We start from the raw sequence: 12,773 nt of genomic DNA, 5'->3' as shown, positions 1-12,773 counted from the left end.
GCATAATTCAGGATTAGTAGAGATAGTTGTGCTCTAATCCTACAAGCTACTGCAAGATGAATTGTTCTAGAAGGCATACATTTATCGAGCACTGACTGCCTGCTAGATATGATACTGTCTACTGGACATTGATCAGTAATTGAGATGAACACCAGCTGCCCTCCTGAACTGTACGGCCAAGAACAGAATGATGAGTTTTGTTTAGGGCATCCATCAAACACTAAATTTGAGTTGTAGAAGGGATATCCAGATAGACATTCGTTATTGATAAGATGCAGTTAGTTATACTAGTCTGAAACTCGAAAAAATTTTAGGATAAATCATTATATTAGGGAGTCATCTTTATATAACCATGAAGATTACCAGAGGGAAGCATATAAAAAGAGGACAAATGCTTAAAAATTAGGCAAAGGTATTAGAGGAGAAAGCAAATATTTGATATAATTGAAAACAGGGTTCTCACTTTCAGAGGAGGGAGATATAATATGAAATGGGAGGAGGCAAGGAATATGGAGTTAGGGGGTTTGAATCAGGTATCAGTGTATACTTCAGACATTTGGAATATTCATTTTTCTAGCTTTCTCCACTAAAAGGCCCTGAAGCAGTGACACCCCAGTAATAACGAAGGCCAGCTAGAGCTCGTATCTTGGTTTCTAAGTAGTGCTCCTCACTGGGAAGAACCAGAGCCCCTTAGAGAGGTGGCTAATTCCTAGTCTAAGGCAGAGAAAAGCATAAGGTGAGCCTGAAAAAATCTGGTGCCACCAAGTACGGAAACACCCAGTGCATTCACCATTCACAAGGTGCGTTAAAAGCATACAGCAACCGGCCTGAAAGGGCTTCTGCTGGCCAAACACGGGACAATTGAAGCAGCAAAAGAATAATAATGTGAAGAGATCCTAGCCCATGAATAAAAAAGAATGTCTGACTCCATACTAATAGCATACTAGAAAAAAATGAGGCAAGTTTCTAGAACGTCTGCTGAGAAAGGTAGAAAGAGATGCTGGGATTAGAAGAATCACCGCTTCTTAACCACCAGAGTAATGACTGACTGTCTCAGAAGGAGACCAGACATGGATGCTCATAGAACCAGAGCGGTGAAAGGTTGGGGAGAAGCAGGTCATTCAAATCAACTCAAAGTATCACCTTGTAGATTACATATTAATCTCAAAGTTAAAAAAAAAAAAAAGATACTTCACAATGGAGAGACTGGTTGATACCTAACGTTTACAAATGACCAAACTTCGTCACTAGTGATGGCACAAAATGACCCTTGCTGTTAACCTGTGTAAGAATATTGTTGCCAAAAATGTTTAGCATGAACCTAATCAGGTGAGAAATACTGCAAGACATTCTATAAAATGACTGTCCTTTAAAAAAAAAAAAAAGGAAAAAACCACAATAACAAAACTCCTAGACTTTGCAAAAATACCATAAAAGACAAAAAAGAAATAAACGAAAGCCCTAAAAAACAACTGGTGGCGGGGGGCGGGGGGGAGCTGATCTTATCAAAAAAAGCTCCAGAGATGTCACCGAAACGCAGTGAGTGAATCCTAATTAGATTCTGGATTGAAAAATTACAAAGCTATAAAAGGCATTTGGGGACCATGGGAAGATCTGAATACCCCCTGGATCCTGGGTAATGTACTACTGTATCACTCTTGAGTCTGTGTGTGCAACAACGGTATTATGGTGTAGTGGAAAGAGTGATGCTCCTCTTAAACGCCCCCAACAGGACTTAGGGATGTGTCTCCTCCCGCCCCCCAGCTTCTGGAACTGTGTCAGGACACAGCGTTAGCACTTAACCCTCTTTGGCATTGCCTCAGCTGGAGATTGCCCTGCCCCAGGTCCCAGCCCCCTCCCTCCTGTCAGCCCACACCCAACGCCTGCTCAGTGTGAGAGTATAAAGCCAGTCCCCCTTGCCTGAACTCAGAGGAGTTCTCCCTTCCACCGCCTCTACCTTCTTTCCTTCCCTGGGTCCTGATCCCAAGAGCACTCCTATGGACTGATTTCCATCTCAGAGGCTGCTTCCCAGACAGTGTCGCTTGGGACAATTTGTCTTGGAAGGGGTGGAAGCAGCAGATACTAAGACGGGATCTTAGGATCTGGGTCAGCCATCTGGCTGGCCCCGAGGCCCTCAGCACTGGTGGTAGATGGAGCATGATAAGGTCCTGGCATAAGGTAGATAGTTCCAGAACGTGCAGGTTGTAACACTTTTTACCAGTGGCGAACTAGGGCGGTATAAAGAGGAAACAAGCTGGTATGAGGTATCAGTGTTCAGATATTCAAGCAAAGTGGGGACAATAGGACTGTACAACAGTACAGGCCAAAAGGGCTGGGCTTTCCTGCATATCAGTCAGAAGCCACGTGCATGAGCTCATGATAAGGGAAGTTAAGGCGTGGGGAGGAAGTCACCTGGTGAGTTTTAGAGATGGTTCCCAGGACAAGGGTGGGTGAAACAGATGGGCAGCCAATGAGTGGGCTCCTCAATCAAAATCAAACCATTCATGGATAGACAACTAGGTGGCTGAGGACAGTTGCCCCAATGAGCGGCCATGATTCCTTGCCCAGCATCTGGATCTGAGCCAATTTTCAGATGGAAACTCTTAAGTCTTTAAGAGGAAGAAGTCAACACCAAATGGAGAGAGAATGATTTTTCTCCTCCTCCCACAAAGGAACCAACAGCCATTGACTCAAGTAACCACCCACTGGAGAAAGGAAATACTCAAACATTTTGAGGATTGCTGAACATAGGGGCAGAGTTGAGACTGAAACCAGAAGATGCAGAGTCATCGTGGGCCTCTGTGAGAGTGAGGGCAGATGAGCCCAGTAATAAATGAAGTACTGGGGCCCTGGTTGATGGATCCAGTCAGTGGTCGATTCCCTGATTTCTTGATGTGTAGTCACATTAGTATTTAAGTAGTCACATTAGATATTTAGGGAAGTTGGCACAACCTCCACACCAGTTCCTGAAACAAGTTTTTGAGATTGGTCCTGCAGCTCAGAGGAGGAAGGGGAAGGGAGAAATTAGTGTCATCCTTAGGGACCCAAAGAACGCAGGGCCAGCGGTCCTCATTGTATCTCCATGTCTCATTGGATAATTGGGCCCCTACGAACATAATTCTCAGTGACCTGCCTGCGAAACTGTCCTTGTCCCTGCAACTCTGGTTCTTCCAGGTTGATAGTTCTAATTTGCAAAAGGGGGAATGCTTTTGGCACGGGACACACAGGAGTCCCACTGAAATATCAGCTACAGTTGCCAGCTGGGCACTTCCGCCAGGGGTCAGCACACAGAAAGAGAAGTCATTGTGCAGGCAGGAGTGATTGACCATGATCATTAGGAACCCACACAGCAGTTACACAGTGGGCAGCAAGGAGACATGGTCGGCATCCAAGTGGTCTGGTTCAGTGTCTCTTGGTACTCTCTTGCCCAATGTTGATGGACCATGGGCAGGTTCAGCAGTCACCAGAGCACTCCTTGATCAACCTTCTGCAGGCTGATCTCCATCCCAGACATGACTTCCTGGGGAACTGAACCTGTGACATATGGTTATGTTGGGGGGCGGGGGAATGTCCTTGCTTTGAGGAGACTCATGCTGAAGTATTTCTACATTAAGTGTGATGAAGTTTGCAACTTACTTTCAAACTGTTCTGAAAAAAAAAAAAAAAAAAGTAGGTGTGTATATGTATACAGTAAATGTAACAAAGCATTAACAATTGGTGGATCTAGGTGAAGTATTGCCCTGTGCTTACACTTTTCTATTTCAACTTTGCTGTAGGTTTGACATTTTCTGAAATAAAGGATTAAGGAGTTGAACACACACACACACACACACACACACACAGGCAAATGAAGAAGGGTCTAATATAGAAATTAGAAGGAGCCTCCATCAAAGGAGGCTCCTGTTCAGCAAAAGAACAAGCTATTGTGAAATCCAAGATATAAGAGAGTTTCAAAATTAAGATAGTGTTCAACACTATCAACTGGCTACAAAATGGTCAAGTAAGGCTAGGACTAAAAGTGTCCCGTGGAGTTTGCATCCCAAAGGTCCCTGATAATCTTAGGGATACAAGTGTCACTGAAGAAGATATTACAGGCATCCTGCCACCAAGCATCATCTCTGCAGAATTGTCATTTGGCTGAAGCACCACATTTGCAGTTGTACTGTGGTTTTAAGACTCCTAAAAACTGAGTATCTATTATGTTCACAGTTCTGGAATACTCCCTATAGGGAGAACGTAGATCCACTCAGAAACACGATTTATTGAGAAAGGCACTTAAACTCAGATACTAAATGCACTGTGCCAAGTAGAAGAATAGAGAAACTGACAGAAAAATACAGAGGAGAGAGAGGAGGGGAAGGAAGGAAGGAATACTCCAGAAGCTTGGGGTGGGGTGGAGGGGGGAGCACAAAAGGGCGTATTTAAGAGATCATTAGATCAGCCATTACAGTTGCCTACCAGCAGGCTGGGTCATATTTACAACTCGAGATATTTATCACAAAGTCCAGATTTCCGGCAATTTGGAGAAACCTGGCAACACTTGCCTGGGGCTGGGAGAAGAGCCTGGAATAGACAACAGTTCCCCACTCTCTCAGCCCGCTTCATCGATTTAAGGTACTTGTCTGCCCCCTCAGTAGGCAACTGAGTGTTACTGAACCCAGGGCTGGGATTAAAATGAGGCGAGTGAGGCAGGAATTTGGGGGAAGTGGTTTGGATTCTTAAAAAATACTAAATTAAAATATGATGGATCTTCAGTTTTCTGGTGCTCCCATAAATTTCGCACCGAGGCTCGTGTCTCACTCGCCTGATTCTAACCTCCGAGTAGCGTGGGCTTGATTTAGCCTATACAACCGTAAGCAGCAAGCAGCGTAGGCAAGATCAGCTCCGATCAGATCCGCGCTTGGGGGCACTGAAGTTCCCACGCTCCAAATCCCGCCGCTGCGCTCACAGCCTCTCGGGTTCCCACTTCCCTCTAACACCCGCATTTCAATTTCATGTCCTGACTCCCTCTTTGGCCCCTAAGCCACGGACGGTCCCCTCTCCCTTCCCCTCCAAGAGAGCCCACCCGGGAAGGCCCCAAGCACCTGCCTCCTCGGGCGCATCCTCCACCTGCGCTCAGCCCCAGCCGTTTCCTGCATCCTTCCAGGCCCGAGAGTCGCTACCGACGCCATCGCTCTGCTCCGACAGGGCGGAGCTTCCTCATTGGCGCGCTCAGCATTCGGCTAGTGCTGCCTCGCCCCGGCGACCGTCCAGCGGGAGGCGGAGCGAGCCCAAAATGGCGGCTCTCAGGCTGGCGCGCTCCGTGCTGCTGGCGCTTTGAGGTGGTCGCCAGGGGTCGGGGGGACGATTTCCCCGCCGCGGGGGCCCTAGAGGATGAATCGAGGGCTCTGCTAAGGTTAGGCGGTGGGGGTGGAGAGAGTGGCAGCAAGGGCTGCGGTGGAGTCCACGGAGCGGGATGTGCGAGAGTTACTCCAGGTCGTTGTTGAGGGTCTCGGTGGCGCAGATCTGCCAGGCGCTGGGCTGGGACTCGGTGCAACTCAGCGCCTGCCACCTCCTCACGGACGTGCTGCAGCGCTATCTGCAGCAGTTGGGACGGGGCTGCCATCGGTACTCTGAGCTGTGTGAGTACCGGGCTGGGTGCGGGAGGGCTGCCTCTGGCCAGTCACGAGTGACACCTCCGGTCTTCCCTTCTCTATCTCAGCGTCTCCGAGGTGTTCGTCCTTTACCCCTACCCAGAGATCGGGCATTTTCTCGGCCTCTGACGCCCCTCGGATTCCACTGCCCCTGGAAACTCCAGTCATCCCTTTGGTGCCTCTTCCTCACCCACTAACTTCCCGCCTCCAGCCGGGACCCCTGTCTCAGCTCTCAGCTCCACACCCTCTCACCTCTTCTCTGATCGGAAATATGCATCGGTCTTTCTCATCATCTCGTTTTTGCTGCGTGTAGAACCACCTCCAGAATGCCTTGCAGCCTCTGTTACTTTGGTCCTTTTCCTCCCTTGCCTGCAAACTACTACAACTAGTTGTCACAGGCGCTCCGTCTACCGGCCGTTTCTTACAAGGCTAGCCATTCTTCAGCTCATAACAACACATACTCGTTGACAGCTCTGCTCCGTCGGGGACACTGCCTCTTCTTTCTGGATTTGTTCATTTCGTAGAGAGTATCCCTGCTTTCTCTTTCCCGAGGCCAGCTTTGTCAGTTTCACTTAGATTAGCTTTCACTTACATCTCCGTTGCTCATTGATTTCCTCCTTGATATTTTTATGTCGGTGGTTATCAAAGTGTAGTGGAGGGAACACAGGCAACTTACAAGGGTCCCCAGGTGGTCTGGGCTGAAGTATTTATGATTTTTAAGTGAGTGTCCAGTAGTATCTGTAGCTGATGGCATTTAATAATTCGGAATATTTAATAGAAACCACACAGCAGCGCACTAATGTGAAATAAGTGTGTGTGCGAGTGTATGTCTGTGTATAGGGGGAACTACCATTCGTTGAAATTTCAGGTTGTTACTCTTCAGGTGGGTAAGCTGTAGAACTGAGTGAAGTGTTTCATAAAATATTTTGCTTCATTAAAGTGGTTCCTAGATTAGAAACTTGAGACCCGCAGACACACTTTACATTTTAGGCCCCCAATTCCATTTCAGCTTGCGCAGTGCTGCCAAAATAATCTGTCCATAACACACATTTGACCGTGTCATTCTTAAAAATATTTTAATTTGTTACTCCATTGCTTACAGGTTGAAAAGTTCAGCTCTTCAACAGCACATGGTTTTCGTCGTGAGCTCTTTCTTACATCCTGCGGTTCTTAGTGTAACCAGGCGAACTACCTGCCTTATCCAAAACATTGTAAACTATCCATTCCTATACGTGTGGGGTTTCCTAGAGTATCCTTCACCCCCTGGTCTACCCGTAGTACTACTTCTATTTTGAGATTCACTTATCACTTGATTTGGGAAACTCATGTCGTCTGTCCTCAGAATTCTGTGCATATTCCTGTATGTATGTAACACCTCGTTTTGTAACTATCTGTGTCTGTTTCTCACCCTTTCCTTTTCTTCTCCCCGGACGATAACTTTATTATATTAGTACTATATTAGCACTAGTACGGTGCCATCATATACTAGGCACCCAGGAGAGATTTGCTGAGTGAATGAATGAACTGACAACCTACGACCATACTAGCTGTTTAGTCACTTGACTTTTTGAGTTCCAAAATGTGTATTTTTGGAATGCTCGATTTCACTGATCTTTCTGATGTAAATATGGCACTGCAAAGTAACTCTCATTCATTATTATCTTGAAAGTACACCACCAGCACACTGCTCTCTTGGCTTTTGCTTCTTTTCCTTCCCTCCCCGCCCCACCTTCATGGTCCTTGAGTATACTGTTGCGGTTGTACACAGTACAGCTTATGTTTTTGCTACCAAGTTCCCTAAATAAGGACAGATGTTCTGTGTTTTTAGGTAATCACAATATCCCCTGAACACATAGTTACCTTTCCTGCCTTATACATGGAACCAGAGTATGTGCTGGCACCGCACATAACCAGGTGTTCCAGAGTCGAGTAATCATTGCCATGTGTTAATGTTAACCCCTTTTCTAATTACCCAATTTCTGTAGTCAGTTTTCTTGCTTATAGTGGGAATGTGATTATCAGGTTCATGATCATGGTTTTGTGACTTACTGAAAACGCTGGTTCCTGGTATACTTATTAGTTATGGACGATCCTAGTTTTAAGCTCGAATTTTGACCTCAGGTTACCACTGTGCAGTCTTCTGTTCTCCTTCAAATCTTCTTTTACTTTTTGACAACATTCACTGAGCACCACTGAGAACTAAGCCCTGGGACCCCTGGGTGGCACAGTTGGTTAACTGGCCCACTCTTGATTTTGGCTCAAGTCATCATCTCAGGGTCATAAAATCAAGCCCAGGGTTGGGCTCTACACTCAGAGCACTCGGTGCAGCGTCTGCTTGAGAGTCTGTCTCTCTGCCCCTTCCCCCTGCTCGCACTCTAAATAAATAAATAAACAAATAAATAAAATCTGGGGGGCGGGGGGGAAGAACTGAGCACTGTGTTGGAGACATCACCCCACAGGTTGTGGACAAGGGTGTAGACTGTGAACAAAATAAACTGATGGTGTTTGCTCCTTCTTGAAAAAATTGCTCTCAAGTTGAAGCAAGTATCAGAAGTTGCTATCAGTACATTTCCCTAAGTAATGATTTGTGAAAGCATTCTGGGCAGATGTTTCTCGCTGCTTTGTGTCATGTATTAAATACGTGTGTGTGCACTGAAAGTGGGTTCTAAGTATTTCAGAACGACTCTCTAGGACTAGTACTTGTGACAAGGATTGCATGATATAGGCAGTAACTGCAAAAGGAAGAAAGTACAGGAGAGATGGCTGTGGGCTGGGGCAGGACGACTTCGTGGGAAAGATGAGATTTGAGTTGGGCTTTGAAGCCTGCCTACATAGACATGGAGTGGATGCCAGGCCAGAGAAAAGCATCACCTATGATATCCAAGTAGGATCGATTGTGATGAAGTCCTGGTGAGGCGGCCAGCTTGAGCTGTGTGGCCAGTTCATTAGGATGGTGTTACACGACACGTGAAACAGAGTGAAATCAGGTTTGGGAGGGACTTAGAGGAAATGAAAGCATGGTCAGAAACACTGTGCTTCTAAGGAGGGAAACGGTGTGATGAAAGTGATTATCTTAAGAAAATAGTGCTGTCATTGAGTGCAAGAAAGACTCAAGTGAGGAGACCTGGAAACTGAACTGGGAGTGATAGTAGGAAGAGAGGGAAAGAAAGAGTTCTGAAATCTGTGGCCAGAAATGGGCAGGAAGAGGGGAGAACCAGAGGGTCTTGTGTTGAAATTGGAAAGCATATAGAAGAATTCAAGATGATCATTTATTCTGGACTAAGAGAATACCAGTGCTTTTCCTAGGAATAGAAGAGTGGAAATGCATATCTACAGCGTTAAGAGGAAGAATGAATATCCATTTTATTTATCCCTGCTATTTTCTACATCATGGAAGTAACCCCGACTTGTAGCAAAATTGAGAGACAGTAGAAGTGTTTGAAGTTACAAGTTAGAGTCTCCTGCTTCTTTCCCTCCGCACCGCAGCTTTCAGCCCCTGAAATTGTTAACAGTTGGATGTATATCCTTCCAGAACTTTTTTATGTGGGCGTGAGCAAGCGTGTGTCTAATTTTTATAAACTTTGGGTTATTTTCATTTTACAGCATGATTTAATTTCAGGCATACTGAATTTGAAATGATCATAGGAAATTTCAGTTAAAAAACAAAACAAAAAACACCACTTTCGTAAAGAAAATTTCACCTTAACTTTGTATCCTTCTATTTCTATCCATTTTGTATGGTGTCTTCTAATAACATTTAAAATCTGTTCATAAATTATCTTTCTGAGCTAAGCGTTTTCTGTAAATGTTCTTGGATTTAAAAAATTGATTCAGTGGCATAGTATCCCCTCATCCACAGGGAATGCATTCCAAGACCCCCCAGTGGATGCCGAAAAGCATGAATAGTACCAAACACTCGCCCTTGTGATGAGGCGAAATGACAAAATTCCTGCGTGGTGAGGTGAACCGAGGTGACTGATGTAGGCGTTGTGACATAGTGTTAGGCTGCTGTTGACCCTCCGATGATGAGTTAGGACAATCGTCTGCTGCTTCACCGCACTGACTGTGGGTCACCAAAACCAGACAGGGTACAGTCTGGGATGGCAGGGGAGGAAGTACTTGAGTTCATTCAACAAATACTTAGAGTGCCATCTGTATGCCAGCCACTGTTTTAGGTTCCAGAGATGCATCCCTGAACCATGGGGACAATATAATGGACATTTACATAGCACAGCATTCTAGTTGCTTGATAAACACACACACACACACACACACACACACACCAGTAGTGGTAGTATTTACTGGGCATTTACATTTTGTCAGTCGTTGTTCGTTGGTAAAGTACTTCTGATATTTATTCGGTGCTAGCTGATTGTTAGTGTGAATGGTCTGGTTGTCGGATCATTTTTCAAACTAACTTCAGGAAGTGGCTTTCTAATGTTTAAACAGCATGCTGTTTTGTTCAAAGTCTATTAAATTCTTCCCAATAACTCAGTCTTAAGTATGTGTAGTATATTTGATTCTGAGCTAACTGTAAACCTCATACTTCTTAATATTTTAAAAAGTATTCATGGAATTTTCTTTAAATAATTTGCTTGGCTCTTGACTTTGTTTCAGATGGCCGGACAGACCCAATTTTGGATGATGTTGGTGAAGCTTTCCAGCTTATGGGGGTCAGTCTTCATGAACTAGAAGACTATATTCACAATATTGAACCTGTGACTTTCCCACATCAAATTCCTTCATTTCCTGTTAGTAAGAACAATGTCCTTCAATTTCCTCAACCTGGAAGTAAAGATGCAGAGGAAAGAAAAGAATACATTCCTGATTACATGCCACCCATTGTGTCTTCACAAGAAGGTTTGTGATTTTTTTCTTTGTTTTTTACTCATACATTCGTAACTATTTTAATGCAATTTTAATCTTTCTTTTCCTGAATTATATAAAATGCTATGCCAACATATAAATTCCAGATATGCAATCAAAATGTTTTAATGTTGTTTGCAGACTAGTCTAACCTTTAAGCCAACAAACTTGGACTGTCATCACCCGGCAGAGCTATGGCACAGTCAAGGTTATGTCGGATGAGGCATCTATTTCCTTTCTAAATTTTCAGTAGGGGAGAATAGAATGTGACCACAGAGAGAAACCTTTCAATAGAAGTATTATATGGGAACGGGATATTAAATTGATGAGAAAATCTTTGCATCATAAAGGAAAATTGGGGTCGCTCTTCTCCTCTCCTCTTATTGTAAATGTGAGTCAGGTGATACTGGAAAGAGACAGTGAGTAAATATTCACTAGTCACTAGTCATGCAGATTTACCTTCATTTTTTAACGAGGAGTAGAAATGTTTATTGTCTGGCCATATGGAATTTTTGATTAAAAAATCATAGCTAACCAGGCATAGTCATCAATCACTGCAGAGTTCCTTCCTCCCTGCGTGATTTTACATGTTGATCATCTAAGTTCACTAAGGTTCTAAAGAGATACGTAGTAATTTCTGTTCTCTCATGCGCATAATATTTTTTCCATGTAAAGATGGAAAAGTTGTAGTTCGTTTCCTTTTTACCTTTGTATTTGCACCATTTTACCTTCTACCAGCAATGCTCCAAGGTTCCCATTTCTTGTAATTCGTTTCTTATAATCTCCCGTTCCACTTTAATGGCATCTTGGAGCACTCCCCATTTGTTTCGTGGACTAGCTTTAGACTTGGAATAGTTGTGCAGTCTGTGTGTCGGTGTTGCCTCATTTGAAGAGCTGGGGAAAAACTGGCCCTATGTGAGGAGGACTGACTGTGTGTTGGCGTCCCGTCCTCGGACACTGCGGATCTTGGGTGCGGGGGTGGGGGGGCCCTCCTGCAGAGTGCTGGTGCTGTTCGTGATGGGTCAGGGATGCAGCACCGTGCCCATGCTTGTTGGTAGCTGTATATGTGTGGAAATTTAGATAGGTAGGTGTCCTAGTTTTCTGAGTTGAGTGGCTTGGGAAGCTGACGTTGCTTGTCAGCTCAGCACTTCCCTACTGTGGGGTCTTGGGGATACTGGCTGAAGCAGGCATTGGTATCACCAAGTGCTTCACATGGAGCGTGCCTTCAGTAAATGTTCTTGAACTGAGTGAAGTGCTATTTGCGAGGTCTTGTCTGTGGAAGTCCGTTGTTTTTTCTTTCTAGGCCTACTTTTGTACAAGTAACAGCAGGACTTGCAAATCCACAGATGTATCTCAGTCATCCCAACTTTCCATGGTACCTGCTTAAAATTCTCTCTCCTCCTCACCACTGATTTTTTTTTTCTTCTTGTTATCTGTAGCCTCTATTACCTTTGAGGAAATTGTGCTCTTTGTAGCCCCCATGGGAGGTCTGAAACCCCTCATTCCCTAATGTCAGCGTCTTTGACCTTGGAAACCTCTATTTATTACAACTTCTCTAAACACTTATTTGTCTATTTTAAAAATAATAACCATTGCATTTCAGTATCAACATTATCAAAGGAGGGTTTTTGGGCAGAGGCCTGGTTAGTAGCTGGATTGGAGAGAATTCTGTTTTATAGACAGATCATGAATATCAAGCAGGCCTGGAATTTCCTTCTTTGCTCTTGTCCCTCAGTGTGATTTAGTAAGCATTGTAGACATCTTCATGAAAGCAGTGTGAAGTTAGCCCATGATACGTTAGCTGAAAGGCCACTTAAAAGGACAAGAAGTACCAAATTTGGAATTGTGCTGAGAAGCATGAATGGTAATCCAGTGCTGGGAGGAACTTTATGGTGTTACATAGGAGGAAACTGAGGGAAATGCGCTAATGTAAATGACCAGCACGTCAGCGAGTCTCTGGGTGATGGGTGATGATGAGTCTGAGATCAGTGAATTAGCGGTAAGTTTCACCAGCCAGGAATTCTGTGCATGATCAGTTGGCATGTTTTTGAACCAAAACTACTATCTTCTCCATTTATAACATTTTAGTCCATTTTCTCTGGGCCTTTTGGAGCTTTCTAAATCTATTTTGTGGTTTGCATATCTTTCTGTCTCCTCTTCTACCTCCTGTTTAACAAACTGCTTAATTTTTTTTTTCTGGCCTTTTAAAAAATTTGGACTCAGATGGACATTTGATTAATCTTAACCCGTAACTCACGCACAAGCTCATCATTG

The 12,773-nt window shown here is 44.4% G+C and overlaps 1 protein-coding gene across 1 annotated transcript in view; it reads left to right on the top strand.

Annotated features, from left to right (window-relative positions):
- The first annotated feature begins 5,249 nt into the window (after positions 1 to 5,249).
- TAF3 (TATA-box binding protein associated factor 3) overlaps positions 5,250 to 12,773 on the top strand; it is a 170,952-nt gene continuing 163,428 nt past the window's right edge. The window contains exons 1-2 of the mRNA XM_080812158.1: positions 5,250 to 5,621; positions 10,251 to 10,493. Coding sequence (XP_080668284.1) covers positions 5,456 to 5,621; positions 10,251 to 10,493 — 409 coding nt within the window. The 5' untranslated portion in view covers positions 5,250 to 5,455. The remainder of the gene's footprint in view (positions 5,622 to 10,250; positions 10,494 to 12,773) is intronic.

This window comes from Martes martes (assembly GCF_963455335.1).
Source record: "Martes martes genome assembly, chromosome: 8".
Classification (NCBI taxonomy): Eukaryota; Metazoa; Chordata; class Mammalia; order Carnivora; family Mustelidae; genus Martes; species Martes martes.
This window is presented reverse-complemented; position numbering and strand designations above follow the sequence as displayed.